Consider the following 19,451-nt stretch of genomic DNA (forward strand, 5'->3'; position numbering starts at 1 on the left):
GACCCAGCCCAACAAAGTAACATTTATGTCAGATCTGGTCCTCATAACACATAAGTTCGACAGCTCTGAGCAGTCACCACACAATTGCTGTATGGGAGCAGCATATGAAAACAGGCCATAACACTGGCAACAGGAGGCCATATAACATCTGTGTTCCGTGTTGAGAGAGAAGACAGAATCAGGCTTACACTGGGCTATATCCTCTTCCGCTTGCACAAGAATTTCTGTTAAAACCTCCCTCCACTGCAGACCTTATGAAAGCTCCACACACTCTTCTTCAAGGCCTATCCTCCAAAATGGGATTTTGTCAAGTGGGCTGCAGCAGGAGAAGGCAAGTAGAAACGGTCCATTGGATCCATGGATCCATGGTCCATGGATCCAACCCAGTATGGTGGAAAGGATCCACATTTTGAACAGATGAAGGTTGAATTGACAGCAACATTGGCTTACCAATAACCCCATTCACAACCCCAGGTTCAAAATAACACATGCACACCAAGTTTTAAGGAATAAAATTGTCCACAACTTTATTGATTACAGCTGTAAGAAGCCCTGGTATAGCATGCGGTACCAGATCCTATTCATCAACTGACCTACTTGCCAATCAATACTCCCCTGCCTGTCCCAATCCACCAGCTGGGGTCATGGAAAACCTTGGGATGACAGGTCGCCAGATCCCACAAGGGTGACCACCCCAGAGTGGTCTCCTCTGCTATCTGAGCGTGAGGGTAATCCCCAGCAGTTTCCCTGGGCTGGGCATTCCTCTTGACTCTCATGCCAGGATCCCTTAAGGGGATCTCCATACTCAGGAAAATGGGCATGCAGGCCAGCTTTCCTGCGAATGCCTCAAGAGCTGGGCCTCCTTTCTCCTGGCTCTCGCCAATGCTCTTATAGCTGCAGCCAAGCCTGTAGGCTGTCCCTAATACCATGCAACCAGATTTCCATCCCCCAGTGAGACAAATGTACCCCATTAGGCCAAAACAGGGGTTCCAGTCTTAGCAAAATGTCAGAATAACAAATCCTTTGTCTCCAAGCCTGTCACTTGGTTACGGTTTATGATCACTTGCTTCCTGTGTTCAAAATCTTTTAACAAAAATCAAAATTGTATTACCATTTTTGGCCATAGCATAACATCGTAGGTTCGCAGTCAGTTTACCATCTATGATGGCCTGTAGCACTTGGCTCTGCATTACTTTTAAAAATTTTAAATAATCTTAAATTATTATTTTGAGTAAAAGGGGAAATACCTCTCCCAGTCTTCGATGGGGCGCTGCTGAAAGCGGCGTGCCGGGTCAGGAGCCTGGGAGTCTTACTGGAGTCTTCATTATCAATGGAGGCCCAGATTGCAGCCACTGCCAAGTCAGCCTTTTCCCATCTAAGACGGGCAAAGCAGCTGGCTCCCTTCCTAGAGCGTCAAGATCTGGCAATGGTGATTCATGCAACGGTCACCTCGAGACTGGATTACTGTAATGCCCTCTACATGGGGCTGCCTCTGTACTGAACCCGGAAGCTGCAGCTGGTGCAGAACGCGGCGGCTAGACTGCTGTTGGGGCTCCCCAAGTGGGAGCACATACAGCCTGGGCTACGCGAACTGCACTGGCTGCCAGTTGTATACCGGGTTCGTTACAAAGTGCTGGTCATTACCTTTAAAGCCCTATATGGTCGAGGACCTGCCTACCTTAGGGACCGTCTCTCCCCATATGAACCCCAGAGAGCACTGAGGTCAGCCGGAAAAAACCTATTGACCATTCCCGGACCGAAAGAGGTGAAGTTGCAAAGCACCCGTAACCGGGCCTTCTCCTCTATAGCTCCGAGCCTATGGAATCAACTTCCAGAGGAAATGCGGGCCCTGCGGGACCTTGAACAGTTCCGCAGGGCCTGCAAGACCATCCTCTTCCGATCGGCTTTCGCTGAAGAAGGAAATTGTTAAGAAAACCACCATCATAAAAGCAAACATAGCACTAGCACTTTTATTAATTAATTTTAAAAACTTAATCAGGATTTTAACTAAACTGTTTAAATGTAGTTTTATTCAATTTTGTATAATTAATGTATGAACTATGTTGTTAGCCGCCCTGAACCTGCTCCGGCGGGGAGGGCGGGATACAAATAAAATTTGTTGTTGTTGTTGTTGTAAATATTATTTGATTAATTGTGGATTTCTCTTCTATACTATTGTCAGAATGCAGTTTTTAAAAAGAAGCGGCAAAGACTATGACCCCCTGCCCCCTGTACATATTACTTCCCTGAACACTTACTGAACACCTTAAGTCAGCTACTGAAGATTGCTCTTTTTCAACAAGACTTTTAATTTATAGGTTCTCTTATATTTCTGATGCTATTTCATCTGGAACCTGTTTCTGTTTTATAATTATGCTAATGTTTTAATTGTTATAGTCTGCTGGCTTTTATTCTTGATGTTAGCTGAGCTGTTGCTAAATACTGTTATTTTCAAATTATGACTTTTAAGTTTGTTGTAAACAGTCTTGGAGGTTTGATAAATGGTTTTGAACAGCAGCACTAAAACTATTGTCTAATGAACAATTTGTACACTTTGGTTCTTCCATCCTGCATACAAAGATTTATACCATGGACAGTGTTTATATTAGTTACAATAGTGTTTGTAGCTACACCAAACATATAACCAAAATAAATAATATTTATACAACCAAATCCTACAGAAACTATTCCTGTTGGCCACATACAGTGTGAGAATAAGATATGATTTGCATTTGAGAACATTCTGATCACAGGCAACATCTCACAAATAATGCATCTGAAATCAAACACATCATGAAGTGGCAATTGTAACTTCAGAGTAGTTCCATCTACTCTGCCTATTACACCATTGTGAGGTAAAGACATAGTATTGCTAAGAAGTATTTTCCCACCCAACGCAATATATTAAGAAGAAACAATTTAATACAGCCTTACGCCCAAACAGAAGGCTTTGTGTTTTCATATCTTAACTCCCATTAACATTAAAGATGTTAAAGCATCTAAGATAGAACTGATGTGAGTATCAACAATAGAAATGGAAACCACCCAAGTACCAAATGTTTATGCATGTGACATAAAAAAGTATCATCATTCTTATTTCTGTTGCACTGGTGAAATTACTTTGCACAGGGCTTTTTTTGTAGAAAAAGGTCCAGCATGAACTCATTTGCATATTAGGCCACACCTCCTGGCACCAAGCTAGCCGGAACTGTGTTCCTGTGCATTCCTGCTCATAAAAAGCCCAGACTTTGCACATGCAATGCTGCTGTATTGCTCTCCTATGCTTTTGATGCTTTTGATGTCTTCAGCAGTATTACAAGCTATTGTGACCATGGATTCTTTCTAAACCAGAATGGAAATTACAAGCTTTTGACAACCATTTTCAGATCTGTCACCAAGACCCTTACATTTTCTAAATGTGCACCCAAGATTAATGGACATGTTAAAATGTAATATGAAACAAATATACCTTGGGGTTTATGTTACTAGCATATGTCAGAGAACTAGGACTGCCTGCAGTTCCTTATAAAGAATATACTCAGTGGCAGTCTCAGGTTTTCTATCATATAAAAGGTGTAGATCTGTCCTGTGCCAAGGCAGGTGATTTATTCCTTACTAAGGTAATTGTTATCCTCAGCAAATTTAATATTGAAAAGGGAAGCCAACTCATCCTAAATTGTGGTTCATATTTTAATACATTGCTTTAACCTTTCTTCCAATGGTTATCTCCAGCAAGTTCAGTTTTATTCCTTCCAAAGTACTTTTGGGTCATTCTGAAATCCCTAGAAGAATCAAATACTTCTATCATACTGGGCAGGCAAGGCATGATTAAAGAGTGAAGAGGTTGCAGAAATTAGACAATATAAGAATATGAAAAGAGCCAGCATTAGCTGAAAGACAAGAGCTGTGAAGCAGAGAAACCCGGCTGCAATGACTAGGGCTGCATCTACATAAAAGTGCAAAAACATGACCCTGCTACAGCACCAGTAAAAAGCAAAGCAAGAACAGGCAGGAGAGGCACCCACACATGCTGGTTTTGCTCTGCTCACTGTTGCTGTTGGCACCACCACTTCTCCCCCTTTTCTCCATCATTTCTGTGCAAAATATAGGCACAAAACTTTTAGTGGGTCCCCACAGCCTGGAACCCTCCTCTTTTCCCATTTCTACTAAGTCATGCTACAGAGCTACAACACAGCTCAGCAGGCTAGAAAGGGGATATTATATGCAGACGTAAGCTGCCCACACAATGATGAAAGGGGAGCATAGCTCCACCCCTCTCCTGGAGCAGCTGCAAGCATCACCCATCATGTAGTTTCTCCTTTGAGTCATAAAAATTACAGTTCTTTTCCCAGCTTAAACAGAGGGGGGTATGGGGAGGTAGTCAGGGGTAAAAGGTAAAGGTAGTCCCCTGTGCAAGCACCAGTTGTTTCCGGCCCTGGGGTGACATTGCTTTTACAACGTTTTCATGGCAGACTTTTTACAGGTGGTTTGCCATTGCCTTCTCCAGTCATCTACACCTTCCCCCCAGCAAGCTGGGTACTCATTTTACCAACCTCAGAGGGATGGAAGGCTGAGTCAACCTGGAGCTGGCTACCTGAACCCAGCTTCCGCTGGGATCAAACTCAGGTTGTAAGCACAGCTTAGGACTGCAGTACTGCAGCTTTACCACTCTGCGCCACAGGGCTCCTTTGAGCCATAAAAATTACAGGTTTTTTTCCAGTTTAAATGAAAAGGGGAATGGAAGGCAGCCAGGGGAGTCATGGTCAAATTGTGTGCTGCCTTTTACTTGGTGGGGGGGGGGTCCATTGCAGGGAAAGTTCCCATGTGGATCCAATTCAGAAGACTGTGGAAAGTGCTAAGTCAGGGGTGGCCAAACTCGCTTAATGTAAGAGTTAAATAGAATAAATGTCAGATGTTTGAGAGCAGGCAGGCAGCCAGGAAGGGAGGGAATAGATGGGGAGGGAGAGGTGGAAAGAAAGCAACTTTAACTTTAAATGCATTCTCCAAACCACCAGTTGGCTTGGCTTAGAGAAGTGATTTAAAGAGGCAAATGTCATCTAACAAGGCACTGGGGGGTTCGAGAGCCACAATATATGTGGAAGAGCCACATGTGGCTCCCAAGCCACAGTTTGGCCACCCCTGTACTAAGCTAACAAGATGACTTCATGCAAAACTAAAAGATAAATTAATAATCAGCTGGTGATTATTAGACCATTACTCGACATGGTTGCAATTAATTGAGATACACCTGAGATATATATAGAACTGGTCACTCGCTACAAATCCAGTGAGTGTTTTGATCCCTGGACATCCTCAGGATCTCAAAGTGGATACATGTTGGGAGAAAATCAGATTTAAAAAAGCACTCTGCCAAACAAGGTAGGGCAATCACACTAAATGGAACCAGCTTGCTAGGAACTCCGCATGCAGAATTCCCAGGGCTATACAAAAATCACTCTGTAAACTGTTTTTCTGATCTCAAGGTAGAAATATTACATTTTTTCCTCCCTTTCAAGTTTTTCCTTCCTCTATTAATCTGATAATCCAAGAGCAGCTGTTTCTACAACAAATATTTTTAAATGGACTATTAAAAAGTTTTAATCAACATATGTGAGGGATAGCAATTAAGCATTTTTAGGACTGGTTAACTTTTGTGGATTTGTTTCCTCATGAAAACTGACAGCAGGAAAACACAACTGAGAGCAATTACCACTACTGATGAAGGATCCAAACCAAGTGGCCCCTGAGGTTCTGGCTGGGGCTTGGCTCCCCTTGCTCTGGACACCAGTGTTCCTCTAGGGCAGTGGTCCACCATGAAATTTCCCTGTATGTTAAATGGACAATCCACTCTCAATAGCAGGCTATACATCTCTAGACAGGAAATACTCCTAGCAGTCCCACACAACAGCTCCAAAAATATTGCAATAATGGGCAACTGTTGTCGGTTTTTTAAAAATAATATAAACTCCAGTCATCCAGTGAATATATTACACTTCCACAAAGATGTTTTTGGGGTATATGTGTAAGGGGAAAGTTTGAAAGTGGTGTGTGTTTTGTATTATACTATGCACATCAGGGAGCTGTGATTGGCTGCCAATTTGAATTGAAAATACATTCAACATCAAACCAGATTTCCCTGCTATAACATCTGAAGTACCTCTGAAACAGATGATATGTAATAACTTAAAGCTGGTAGCAATGTTCACCATGGCCTTCCAAGAACAGCAACCAGTGCAGCCATCCCATAATGCCTTCACGTGACACTTCCTGTCTCACTGCTTACCAAGATATTACTTTTTACCAAGATATTACTTTTTGACCAAGCCTGCAGGCAGCAACCTTCCAGGAAATCCACTCTCAGCCATTCAAGAGTTTCCAGCACACTTCCTAGTACCCAGCCTAATCACACTGACTTCACACATGCCACTAAAAATTCTTTAAAGCCTTTCTCCAGTTGTTGTTGCACACACATGAAATGCAGTTAAAATTCACTTGCATCCAATTGGTAAACTCATTGATGGCTTTGCAGAAAGGTGGATTTACAGTCACATTTTAAACTTCATGCTTGTGTCACCTGCACTATCTGATTAGCATGTGTAGTCAGAGAAGGACAGGGGAGACCAACTCTACACTCTTCCATGAAAGCTCACTGGGTGACTTTGGGCCAGTCACTCTCCCTCAGCCTAACATAATTCATGAGTCTGTACAGAGCAGAGGAGAACAATGTTGTAAGCTGCTTTGAGTCACAGTTGGAGAGAAAGGAGGCATAAACAGAGTTGCACACATTTGACAATAATGTTTTTTCACATTTTAACTTCTTTCCATTATGCAAATTTCTATTTGGTTACTGTTCATAGGCACATAATTCCTTTGCCCAATTCATGACCCCAAGTATCACCAATTCAACTGCCTCAAGTAGGGTTGCCAACAAACCTAGGGGAAAATGTCCTGTTCTAATAGAACAGGCTTAATGGGACACCTTCCAAGTGAGTTGATTGACCTCCATTTCCTGAAAAACTTCTCTTTCTTCCCTAGTTGACCTAATCTGAATTAGAGCTTCATACTCTGCAATTTAATTTTTGTTTAAAGCACTGGGAGGATCCTAACACGTACCAGGATCTCCTATAGAATAGTCATACAAAGGTTAGGGGAAAGTCATACAAATTTAAGTGGTACCACTTCCCTCATTCCTCACCTCTCTGGACTCCAGTGAAATTGACAAAGCAAAAGATTTTACAATTTCACTTCTCCTTAGTTTTGGGATCTGTCTCTCTCTCTCTTTTGGAAGGGGAGGGAAACACTGTGGTGTTTACTGGAGGTCAGAACCCAAGGAAAGTAACATTGATAAGGTGATCAGTCTTTCCCCCAACCTTATTAGTTGTGGGAAAATATCACATCTGGTGCATTAACTGAAACAGGAATAATTCCCAAATGAACTTTCAATAGCTTTAAGGAGAAGGAAAACTGATCAATTTCCCTACCTTGAGGTGCATACTCTATGGCAGGAATGGCCAAACTTGCTTAACACAAGAGCCACACAGAGGAAACACCAGATGTTTGAGAGCCAGAAGACACAAACATCAGAGGAAAGAAGGAAGGAAATAAATAGATTGGGGGACAGAGAGGTGGAAAGAAAGCAACTTGAACATTAAATGTGTTCTCCTAGCTGCCCGCTGGCTTGGCTTGGAGAATTGATTTAAAGAGACATATGCCTTCTGTAAGCCAGCCGATGGGGTAGTGGGGGCTTTGAGAGCCATACAGTATGTGTGAAAAGGTCACATGTGGCTCCCTAGTTGCAGTTGGGCCACCCCTGCTCTTTCATATTCCACAACACAACCATGCTAAGGCAAAAAACACAGATCATGCCACAAATTCCCACTGATATTAAATGGTGCAGGGCTGAATATGACAGGAAAAGGCAGCAACAATGCACTGCAAACAAAAGGAAATGCTGAGATTCAGTGTCTGTGTGATCATTGTCATGCCTCCGGCACCCCTCATAATTATTCTTCCTTCTCTCCATTCTGGGCCTGTTTCAGTGCTTTGAGCCACCACAGACATGGGGACACACACAAACATATGATAAGCGCAAGAGTGATATCAAAGGTTGTAACTTCTTGAGGTTTGGCCCTTCTGGGGAACTTTTAAGATGCTATCTGGGAATTTTGGTGTTTGTGTTCTGTTTTGTAATGGCCAAGAGCTATACACAACAAAATTTTAACTAACTGACTAACATACACGCGCGGGGGTGAGTGGGAAGTCAGCATCTGTTTCAGCAGAAGGGTGAGTGGAAGACAGTAATGGTGGTGAATGAAGGCCAAGGGTTGGGAGCTAAGACAGCAAGGTTGGAAGGTGAGTGAATGTCACTGGTAAGGGAAGTAGTGGAGTGCCGAGGGTATAGGGGTAGTTGAGAGGAAAAGTGGTTGGAGGCGGGTGGTAGTTGGAGGGGGGTGAGTTGGGGTGGAGAGACACCAAGGTTGGGGGGGGGGAATGCCTTCACTTGGGTGGGTGGGAAAACAGCAAGTGGGGGGGGGCACTTGCCCAGAGCCTCTTTTTAGAGTCCGTGGTATTTTTCCTCACAACTGGCCTTATTCCTGATTTTTTATATAATTCCCCTTTTGTCTTGGCAAATTCAAGCTCCCTCATTGGTTGGGACTGGATGGGACTGTGGTGCATCAACCTTTGGCCCATCAAACCATCAATTAACTGTTCTAGCATCACATTGGATGACTCTGCCCTCCCCCACCCACTGGTGGCTCCAAGACAGACGAGGATTGGTCCACTGCCTCTGGGGAACCTGTTAGGCAGTGGCTACTGCTAGGCAACTAATCTTACTTCTCTCAGGAAAAAGCAACCAAGCTTGGTTCTCTCAGTAGAAGCCAGCAGGGAAGACCCTTTCATGTCCTGTTTTGGCCTTTGAGGGGGAACTCATTGGTTGACTCCACTCCTCTCTCCTGCCCTAATTCTCCTAATTCTGTCAACTCTGGTTCTGGCAGTTGCTGCCTCTCCCTATACACCCATTGGCTAAACTGCCTGTTGCGCTGCTTTGCAGAGGACAGGAAAAAAGCCTTCCCTTGACTGGCTGAAGGACAGAGGAGGAGGGTTCTTGCTGGGTGATTTCAGACCAGTCACACACTCCTCACCCACCTCACAGGGTTGTGGTGCAGATCAAAGGGGGACGAGCAGACTGATATAAGCTTCTTTGTCACCCTGCCACTATGGAGAAAGATTAAAATTTTCCTATGTAGAGGCTGCAGGGAGTGGGGGAAGGCAATGGAAAGCTGAAGTCAGAGCAGCAGATAAAGGGAAGGATATAGGGTTGCCAACTCCAGTTTAGGAAATTCCTGGAGATTTAAGGGGTGGAGCCAGGAGAGAGTGGGGTTTGGGAGAGATGGGACCTCAAACAGGTACAATGACATATATGACACCCTCCAAACCAGCCATTTCCTCCTGGAGAACCACTATTGCCAATCTCCAGGTGAGGGCTGGAGATCACTCAGAATTACAACTGCTCTCCAGATGGCAGAGATCAACTCCCTTTGAGGTGGGGGGAAGTGAATGCCTTCACTTGGGTGGGTGGAAAGACAGCAAGGGTGGTGGGCACTCACCAAAAGCCTCTTTCTAATCCGTTGTATTTTTCTTCACAACAGGCCTTTTCCCTAGTAAAGAATAAATTCCAACCAGCTAGACATGAAACAAAGGAGGCAGCCTTGCAAATCTCAACAAAAACATCCAAATTATTCTCCAGTTCCTTCACAGAAAGACTACTATGCGTGCTAAGGGATTTGTTTACAGAAAGCTGCCCCACGAAAGACTTCACAGTATTAAAGAACTGACAGTTTGATAGAACCTGTTCATTTTCTAAGCAGAAGCTAATCAAAGGCCATGGAAAACCTAAGAGTGTCCAGAAGGATCACCCATATTTTTACACTTTTAATAGAGCGCCAGTGTGGTATACTGGTTAAGAGTGTTGTATTAGTATTTGGGAGACCTGTATTTGAGTCCCCACTTATGCCATGGAGGCTTGCTGAGTGACCTTGTGCCGGTCACACTCTCAGCCTAGCCTACTGTGATGGACTGAAAGCAATCTGCCTGAATGAGAGTTGAGCAGCTCACTCTGATTGGCTAAGCCACTTCCATGGTAATGAATGTATCAAGTAGAGGGAGGCAGCTGGGGCACAAATCTCCTCAATGTTCAGTTCGGTTTGGAGATTGGAGCTGAGAGCAGACCGAGTGAGTGTTCAGTTCAGTTTCTGAGACAGAGCTGGTTGTGTTTTAGAGCTCTTATCTGTGTGAGGGTTGATTTGTGAGAAGGAGCTAACAAAAGTTCTTTCTGGGGAAAACTCTCAAGGTTGTGGCACAAACTGTCGCAAGGCAGAGTGAGACTGTAAATCTCTGCTGAGGAGCTCTGTCAAACCAAAGGGCAGACTCCTGGTTCTAAGACACACAGGGACAAAAGGTTCTTGTGGCTGTATGGAAATCCCAGAAGTCAGACAGAGATACTAGCTGTGAGGGGACTTAACACAAGTGAATGAGGTGATAGTGTGGAGAGCCCTCAAGGGTGTTAGTGTCCAGGGTATAGCTCTACAGTCTAGGAGATACCTAATATTGCCAGGGGAAAGGGTCTGTGAGGGGAAGATCTTTCACAAGTTCAGTCAGTCCTCTGAGTGAGTGAGATAGTATGTGGAGACATATAGATGTAGTTGGCTTTTTAAATATAAGTCTTTCTAGAGTGAATGAGTGTTATCCAGTGTGAGGGAAGACATTGTATAATATCGGCCTGCAAACATCAGTAGTGTTCTTGAGTTGTTGTTATTACTTGGATTTTCTGCCTGCCAAATGATTTTTATAAACATTCATCTGATATTGTTTCTTCCCTTCCTAGCCTTTTTGTACATAATAAATCTATTATTTGGTTGAACTTTTAAAACGCTATCAGTGCCTTCATTATTTCTTACAAGGTTAATTTTGATTTCTCCTGAGGTACTGAGTGAAGGTGACAAAATTCAAAGTGGTCCCCTTTTACCCACTGACTCTGATGTCCCTCTCACCTACATCATAGAGCTGTTGTGAGGATAAAATGAAAGAAAGAAGAGCAACGTAAGTCACTTTGGGTCCTCCATCAGGGAGACAGGTGGAGTTCAAGTGAATTAAATAAACATGCCACCCAGGGGCTGAATCCGGTCCCCAGGCAACTGGCTGTCATCTGCTTCCTTTTCTCTCTTGCTTTCTTCTGCATAACAGCTTGCTTTGTTAGACTTGCTCAATTGCACAGAAGCTACAGAGCAAAACCTCTATTTTCTCAATTGGCTGAGGCTCTTCCCTTAGGAAGGGGGGAAGGCAGAGGTTGCTTGGCCAGCCTCTCTTAATCGCACAGCAGAGCTACTGAGGCAAGCCTCTCTTCCTCCCTCTCCTGGTCCCCTGGAGGGAGGGAAAGACCCAGAGCTTCCTTGCCCAGTTCCCTAGATCCCATGGGAGAAATACAAAGAAAGCACCTTTAAGACAAATGTGCTAATGTTTGAGCATGTTTTATTTTAATTTTTAAACAAATCTTTACTTGTGTTTGTGTCCTTTATAAAGTTTATATCTCTGCTACCTAATCTTAAATAAGCACACACATGGCCCGACGAGGTCTCATTTATGTCAGATCTGGCCCTCATAACAAATGAGTTTGACACCCCTGAAATAAACATTACACTACAAGGAACAACAAATGCCTCTTTGCTTTTGTGCCTTTAAAGCAAGAAAAAGAATTATTTGTGTACATGAACCAGAGGACTATTCGCCTTAACCATTTTGGCAACTAGTGTCTCAAAATTAAGCAAGGGAGAAAAGAAGGTGGGAATAAGTTTTTCATTTGCTCCCACCCCTCTCATACTCACATAAACCAAAATTTTCCTCCCTCTTTCAGTAACAATCATCTTGAGTTCCCTCCACTTAATTCCACAAAGTGGACTGCATAGAGGGACAAGCTGTTTGAAATGTGTTGTGCCTGCTACAGGTCCCCAGCAAAAACTTAAAGATCTAAAAATCAGAGGGGGCATGGAGCTAAGCCTTTGGAGCAACTCTGTCTCAGCATTCAGCCAAATCTAATTAGAAATCAAACAACTCCTTCTCTCAAAATAACACAAGCAAGGAAAGCAAGCATCCTTGCAGGTTTGTTCATTTGTAGGTTTGTTCTTTTGTTGTTACATAGATAGGGCCATACAAAGGAGCAGAGCACTCTAGCCCAGTGACTAGGAATACCAATAAGTTTGTGAACTGTGATTCTATGGAGTCGGCTCGGCATGCTTCTTGAAGATAACTTCAAAAGCTGGCTGCGGAAGGAGACCGCAGTTATCACTTCTGAAGGAGTCACCACACCTTCCTTCAAGCCTCTGCTTGGCAAAACTTTCTAATTCATTATCAATCTGCTTCATAATCCATCATCAGCAAATTGTACGGGGCCAATTTCTTGCTGAAGATTAAATGTTTTAAGAAGAGCAAAAGATCAGCGCTTCCTTGTCGCCTAACGAGGCTAAACCAATCCCGAGAGCTCTCATCCTCCCTCTTGGTAGATAAACAAGCCCTCGCAAGTCTCAGGACAGCTGGGGAGACCTGGGAGTCCCCGCATCCCCGCCGCCTGTGCCACCAAGACGTGGGAAAGGCGCCAACCAAACTCATTTCTCCTCCCCCTTATGCTCTTTCTCGCCACCTGACTGCTTTCAAGCAAGCGGCAAGACAGAGAAACCTGCTCCACGCGAAGGTTGCGATCCGAAGCCCTGATGACCCTTTTACACAAGTTTCCCCAAGCAAAGAAGTGGGAATGGGAAGCGGCAAACGGGAAGCCACGCTTGCAAAATGTGCGCTGTGTGCAAGCAAGCTCCGGCAGCAACAGCAACCCGCCCCCTTGCCTGGGCTTCACTCCCCGCCCCCTCCGGTGTTCTTTCTTACTCACGTTTTTGCTGTGGGAGAAATGTTTCCACGCCTTGTCCTTTGAGCTCCTAAATGCATTTGTATGCATTTGTCCGAGCAGCGAAGTCCTACGCGAAAACAGAAGCCAACTCCCGACCACACAAGGTTCAGGTACTGTCCATGAAATCGAGGCCCCACGAGGTGGTCGCGGGTTGGTTTGTCCAGAGCGCTTTTTGGCACTAGAGGGTCTTCCACATGATTAGGAAAGCCAGCTCTGGCAAAGAGCCCGAGCGCTGGCTCACGTCCTGGTTACAGACGGGTGTCCTTGCTGCTGCTGCTGCTGTTTAGGTTTAGTTTTTTGTTGTGTTTTGCAAAGTGCAGCGCAATGGTATGCAACTGGACGGGGCTGAGAGGAGATTCCCCGCAGGGAGATTTCTTGGAGCCGGGGAGCAGCAGCAACGCACAGAACACCAAGCTTTCGGGGGAATAAAAAAAATGCACTCAGCAGCGAATAGTGGCAATGGCACAGGCATTCAGCGCTGAAAGGCGACTGCCTCTGGCCGCGGAGCAGGGGAAAGAGTCAACCCAACGCAAAGCAAATCCTCCCCGCCGTGGCTCGGTGTTAAATTTCACCGCTCACTGATTTGGGATTACATCATCAAACGCATCTCAAACATTCCCCGCCCGCCAAGCGGTGGAGGCGAAGATTCTGCCTCAGGCCGGAGATGGCTGACTCACCGTTGCCGCCAGGGGGACTCGAGGAGTCGCTGCTCCTGTTGCGCCTCTTGTAATGCCCACGAGCCCGACGTTCGGGGGGGGGGGGCAAAGCGCAGAACCCAGCGCTACTGCACAGACGCGGGCTCTCTATCGCTGTCTTCACTTTTGTTTTGCTACCTCAGCGCTGGGGATATAGGTTGTAAAATATGTTCTTTCCCTCACTTCTTCAGAGGGGTTGTGCTTTTCAGAACAGTGAAAGTTAACTGTTCAAAGACATCGTGAAGTTTACTGACTCGGCAGAAGATGCGCTTATATTATACTGGTGAAACAGAGAAAAGATAAAGTCCCATCAAAATACCCATCACGTGCCAAACTATAGGGCGAAAGATTGATAACTAATATCAGTGTTCATATCATATTGTTTTAACCAAATTACTCATTTTCCTGAGTAGCATTTCCAAGGTTAAGCAGTCAACAGATTTGCTTAGTGAAATGTGTTCCAAAAATTGCTTTGTGTTTTCCATGACAACAATTTAAAATGGCCAATACTGATCACAGATCAGTTTCACAAGATCATTTTGAGAGGAATCTTAACTGCTTGTTAAGCCAGCCCCTTTGCAGCTGTCAAGATTTCCCAAATGTAAATCCTTTGTTTGGAATTAAATAGGTAACCAGATAAGTATTTTTACAAAATTACAAAAGTCAGAAAATTCACACTATTAGCATATTCTAGTTTCTTCTAAGAAGTTAAACCAAATTGAAAATAAGAGACATAAAGCCCCCATCACAAAATTGTTAATATGTGTACAACCAAAATAAGTCCTACTACAGAAAAAAAAATTATACACCCTCTTATCCAGATTATAATTAACCATACATTCAACGAAGACGGATTTCGCACTAGAACTTGTTCTGGGTGGAGAACCCTTTTCTCTCCGGTGCTTCTCATGGTTTTTGCACAAGCTGCCCTGGAGCTGTGAGTTGGTGCACCGCTTTTCCACAGCAAGCAAAAATAGCTTGTTACAGGATCTCGCTTGCTGTGGAAAAGTGGCATGCCAACTCACAGCTCCGGGACAGCTTGTGTGAAAACCGAGATAAGTGCCAGGAGCAAAAAGGCTCTCCACCCAGAACAAGCCTAGTGTAAAATCGGTCAAAATGTTTGCATGTATAGTAAAAACTTTGTTCACCAGTATCTGTGCAGAATGGGTGTTGGCTGCTAACCAGATATGCCTATTAAAATAAGTTTTACCTGGTGACCAGACAGCAGTAGCGTTAAGCTGGTACATATTCTGCTAATCACATTACCCTGTTTCCCAGACACCATTTTCAAGCTACAGGACCTGGCTGCTCAAACAGCCTGTTCAGACATGGCCCATTTGGTGCTGCAGGCCCACACAGATGACTCAGCAAGCAGGTGTGTGAGGCAGTCATTTGGTCAGAGGGCATACAAATGACCTGAGCAGAGCCTCCCTAACTCCCTTGGCCAGTGGGTGTGTAAGGAACCTTTTCAAGTCACTTGACTGGCAGGCATTGAGTGACTCATGCACCTACTGCCACCCCAACCAACCAGCAGCGAGAGGGAAGCAGTGCAGAGTGGGAGCAGCATAAGTGACTCAAGCATGCCAATACTCAGAGTTGTCTAGTTAACAAAGCTTTTTGTAGTTTGAAAAGTTTCTTTATGAAACTTTCCCCATGAACAGAATTTTGAATTCTCAGCATCTTAAATGGGAATGAGCAAAAACTAGCTCACGTGCCAAAATTTAAGTTGAACTGGGGCCGGTTCCGGGCTTAGGAAGTTATGTTCAGGGAAGACATGCTTCCCAGACATTTACTGAACTTTGACCTTTTCAGTTCAGCCCTCTCTCTCCCTGGGCTTAGCTGCCTCAAGCTACCTTGTGCCATCCCTTTAAATGGGCTGTGTGAAGGAGCCTGAGACAGCTGGACTAGCAGAAAGGAGGAGCTGAAATGCTCCCTAGGAGGCATTTCACTCCCATATTTAACCCTCTGGTTTTGGAGAGCAAGATTGGTGTGAAAGCCAGTTTGGTATAGTGGTTAAGTGCTTGGACTCTTATCTGGGAGAACCGGGTTTGATTCCCCACTCCACTTGCAGCTGCTGGAATGGCCTTGGGTCAGCCATAGCTCTAGCAGGAGTTTTCCTTGAAAGGGCAGCTGCTGTGAGAGCTCTCTCAGCCTCACCCACCTCACAGGATGTCTGTTGTGGGGGGAGAAGATATAGAAGACTGTAAGCCTCTCTGAGTCTCTGATTCAGAGAGAAGGGTGGGGTATAAATCTGCAATTCTTCTTCTCCCTCCCCCCCCCCGCAGTTTGAAGTGGCAGGGGAAAAAACCAAAGAGTTAAATGGCTGGTAGTCATTTAAATGAAGCCCCTTCCCGAGCAATCCCCCTTTCTCTTGGCCATGACTGAGAGAAAGGGGAAGGGAAGCCCCTTTGTGGGCAATCTCCCCTTCCTTTCTCCTGGCAACAGCTCACCATGGCCAGGAGAAAAGGAGAAGGGAAGCCTCTTTACCAGCAACCCCCCTTTCCCCTGGTCATAGTTCACCATGGCCAGGAGAAGAGAAGCCCCTTTCCAGGCATCCCCCCCTTTCTCCTGGCCATGGCTTGCCACAGCTAGGAGGAAGGGAGAAGAGAAGCCCCATTCACGGCAATCACCCCTCCCTTTCTCCTGGACACAGATCTCCAGGGCTGGAAGAAAGGGAAGGGAAGCTCCTTTACTGGCAGTCCCCCCTCCCTTTCTTCTGCATGCAACTTGCCATGGCCAGGAGAAGGGAAGCCACTTCCTGGGAGATCCCTCTCCCTATTCTGCCATGTCCCATACATGTCAGACTAGTTTGGTCCATGTGAGGCCAGTTTGGTTCAGAGTTCAGTCCATGGGCTGCCACAAATCTCAAACCACCTATTTTCGGTCCATGCCCATCCCTAATCTTAAATTCTCAAGTTTTTCTAGTCAGAAAAAAGAAAGTGATTTTGAAATATGCCAACATTTTGCAGGGAAGAGTACAAATCCTGGACACAGATCTCCAGGGCTGGAAGAAAGGGAAGGGAAGCTCCTTTACTGGCAGTCCCCCCTCCCTTTCTTCTGCATGCAACTTGCCATGGCCAGGAGAAGGGGAAGGGAAGCCACTTCCTGGGAGATCCCTCTCCCTATTCTGCCATGTCCCATACATGTCAGACTAGTTTGGTCCATGTGAGGCCAGTTTGGTTCAGAGTTCAGTCCATGGGCTGCCACAAATCTCAAACCACCTATTTTCGGTCCATGCCCATCCCTAATCTTAAATTCTCAAGTTTTTCTAGTCAGAAAAAAGAAAGTGATTTTGAAATATGCCAACATTTTGCAGGGAAGAGTACAAATCATAATTTGCAAGTCAGACAAAATACAGATTTGTTGCATTTTTCTCACCCTTTCTCCAGGGAACTCAGTGCAGTATAAAACAGTTTTCTTCCTCTGATTTATCTTCACAATAATGCTGGAAGTTATATCTAGGCAGACTAGCCCAAACTCACCCAGTGAGCTTTATGGCTGTGTGGGGATTTGAATTCAGTTATTCCAGACCTAGTTTAACACTCTAAATAATTTTATTTGAGGATTGCCATTTTGCATGAACATAAGAGACAGATCCTGACAGTGACATAAAAAATGGGATTTCCTGTATCCAGTCCAAAAAGTTAATGTTTGCATCCTCTAGAGCAGACCTTGAGATATTTTCCTTGGGTCTAAGAATAAGAGTCAACCCAAAGATTTATAAACTGAACTCACTTTTCAGCTTTTAGGATTTTGTATTTAAATGGTCATGTCTTCTAATTAAGAACGTAAGAGAAGCCATATTGGATCAGGTCAATGGCCCATCCAGTCCAATACCCTGTGTCACACAGTGGCCAAAAAACCCAGGTGCCATCAGAAAGTCCTGACAGTGACATAAAAAATGGGATTTCCTATATCCAGTCCAAAAAGTCCAAAAATTCATGAATGAACATTATTCATCCTAAAGTCTTCATAGTTTTTTGTACTTCTACTAATTCTATGATACAAGTAGTATATGTAGCATAATGCCCATGATCCTGTTTGTCATCATCACAGCAAAAACTTAACCTCTTCCCTTAAATCTTCCCCCTTTTTGTTCTGTTGGTTTAAAAAACTCAATTGAAGCCAATATAGAAAGAAGCTGGTTCAGAAATAGATTCATCCACCCACCACTGAACACTGAAAAGTTCGCATGTAAACAAGCAATTGACAAGAACTTTGTACATATGCATTTTTATGTCATACAACAAAATATGTACTGATGTGAAATGATAAGTAAACTTTGCATTTTTCATAGGGATTGCTGAGAGTCTCTACAACAAAATCACAATGAAATTGTTAGGCACCATGGCAACCTTGCATTTGTTGATGTCTGCTATAAAGACAATGGCCCAACCATCATTAATTTTGTGTGTGCTTTATGTAGTAGCACAATCTCTCTTTGGGGGAGGCAAGTGTTTTGTTTACAGCCTCCAAAATTGTGAACTGCACTCCAGTATAATCATAGGAAAAATGATGCCATTGGACTTTACTTCAAGACAGGAATATTTTCCACCAGCTTACACCTTTTGATTATAGTCAGCCCAGGCTATAACACGCACAGCTTCTATTCTGCAAAACCTCTAAAGTAATAGGATGCTGTGAGCATACCAGCTAGGGTCCAATTTTCAGCTCAAGGCTAAGGTCCAGGAATCATGACACTGCAACTGAAATGAACAATGTAACATGAATGTTCTAGCAAAGGCTGAAGGTGAAATGAAGCCTTAAATACTCTTTCAAGGAGGTGGTGAAACAGTCCCCTCCCCTCCAGAAGCAGCCTGCCAGTAGTTAATGGTGCTGTGCTCATTTATCGTGGTGAGTACTAAGATGGGGCTGAGGTGGTCCAGGACTTTGAGAAGCTTGAGGGCTTGCTGCATGATAGACTTCTGGTTCAGCAGTAGTCTTCTGGGATGGAGGGCTCAGGATATAAGTCTGAATTAGAAGGCAGGGCTGTATCCCAGGATGAGATGGCTGACAAAGGTTCCTCCTACAACAAAAGAGGCTCCTGATTTTTTCAGCTGCCTCATAAGAACATAAGAGAAGCCATGTTGGAGATACACACACACACATATATATATACACACACACACTGTGGCTAATAGCCACTGATGGACCTCTGCTCCATATTTTTAATCTAACCCCCTCTTGAAGCTGGCTATGCTTGTAGCTGCCACCACCTCCTGTGGCAGTGAATTCCACATGTTAATCAACCTTTGGGTGAAGAAGTACTTCCTTTTATCCGTTTTAACCCAACTGCTCAGCAATTTCAGCCTCCTCTGTGATGGTGTCAGCTGCTTCCGCCTTTTGAGTCTTCTGCCTCTTCACCTGATGAGGAAGATTCTATACTCTGGTCCATGACATCTGATCTACTCCCTGATACATGAGGCATAACTATGGATATAGATGTGTGCTAGTATTGTCTAGTCAGCATCTTTAAAACATTTCTTTTAAACCTGTCTTCCCCTCCCTTTCTTCTCTGTGTTTTGCATGTGATTGGAATTTTTTAAACTGAACAGAACTAGAATGAAGAAGGGGCTATTTGCCTCATGGAGCATCTTCATGTTCACCTCTTTCATTGCTAATGCAAACTGACTTGTGGCAGCAGTTCAGAAAAGCTAAAATGCTTTTCAGAGATGGTAGCAGTTTTACTACTGGATGAAGGATCCAGAGGAAAGAAAACAGTAGGGGGGGAATCACTCTATGCTTTGAAGTTTTGGGGCCATGCATGAAACGAGAAGAGGAGAGGAGATTTCATGGTATAG

At 44.3% G+C, this 19,451-nt stretch overlaps 1 protein-coding gene across 1 annotated transcript in view; it reads right to left on the bottom strand.

Annotated features, from left to right (window-relative positions):
• The window catches only part of COL24A1 (collagen type XXIV alpha 1 chain), a 282,681-nt gene extending 269,453 nt beyond the window's left edge, over positions 1-13,228 (bottom strand). The window contains exon 1 of the mRNA XM_060232149.1: positions 12,938-13,228. Within this exon, the coding sequence (XP_060088132.1) occupies positions 12,938-12,993 (56 nt within the window). The 5' untranslated portion in view covers positions 12,994-13,228. The remainder of the gene's footprint in view (positions 1-12,937) is intronic.
• Between the last annotated feature and the right edge of the window lie 6,223 nt (positions 13,229-19,451).

This window comes from Heteronotia binoei, chromosome 2, assembly GCF_032191835.1.
Source record: "Heteronotia binoei isolate CCM8104 ecotype False Entrance Well chromosome 2, APGP_CSIRO_Hbin_v1, whole genome shotgun sequence".
Classification (NCBI taxonomy): domain Eukaryota; kingdom Metazoa; phylum Chordata; class Lepidosauria; order Squamata; family Gekkonidae; genus Heteronotia; species Heteronotia binoei.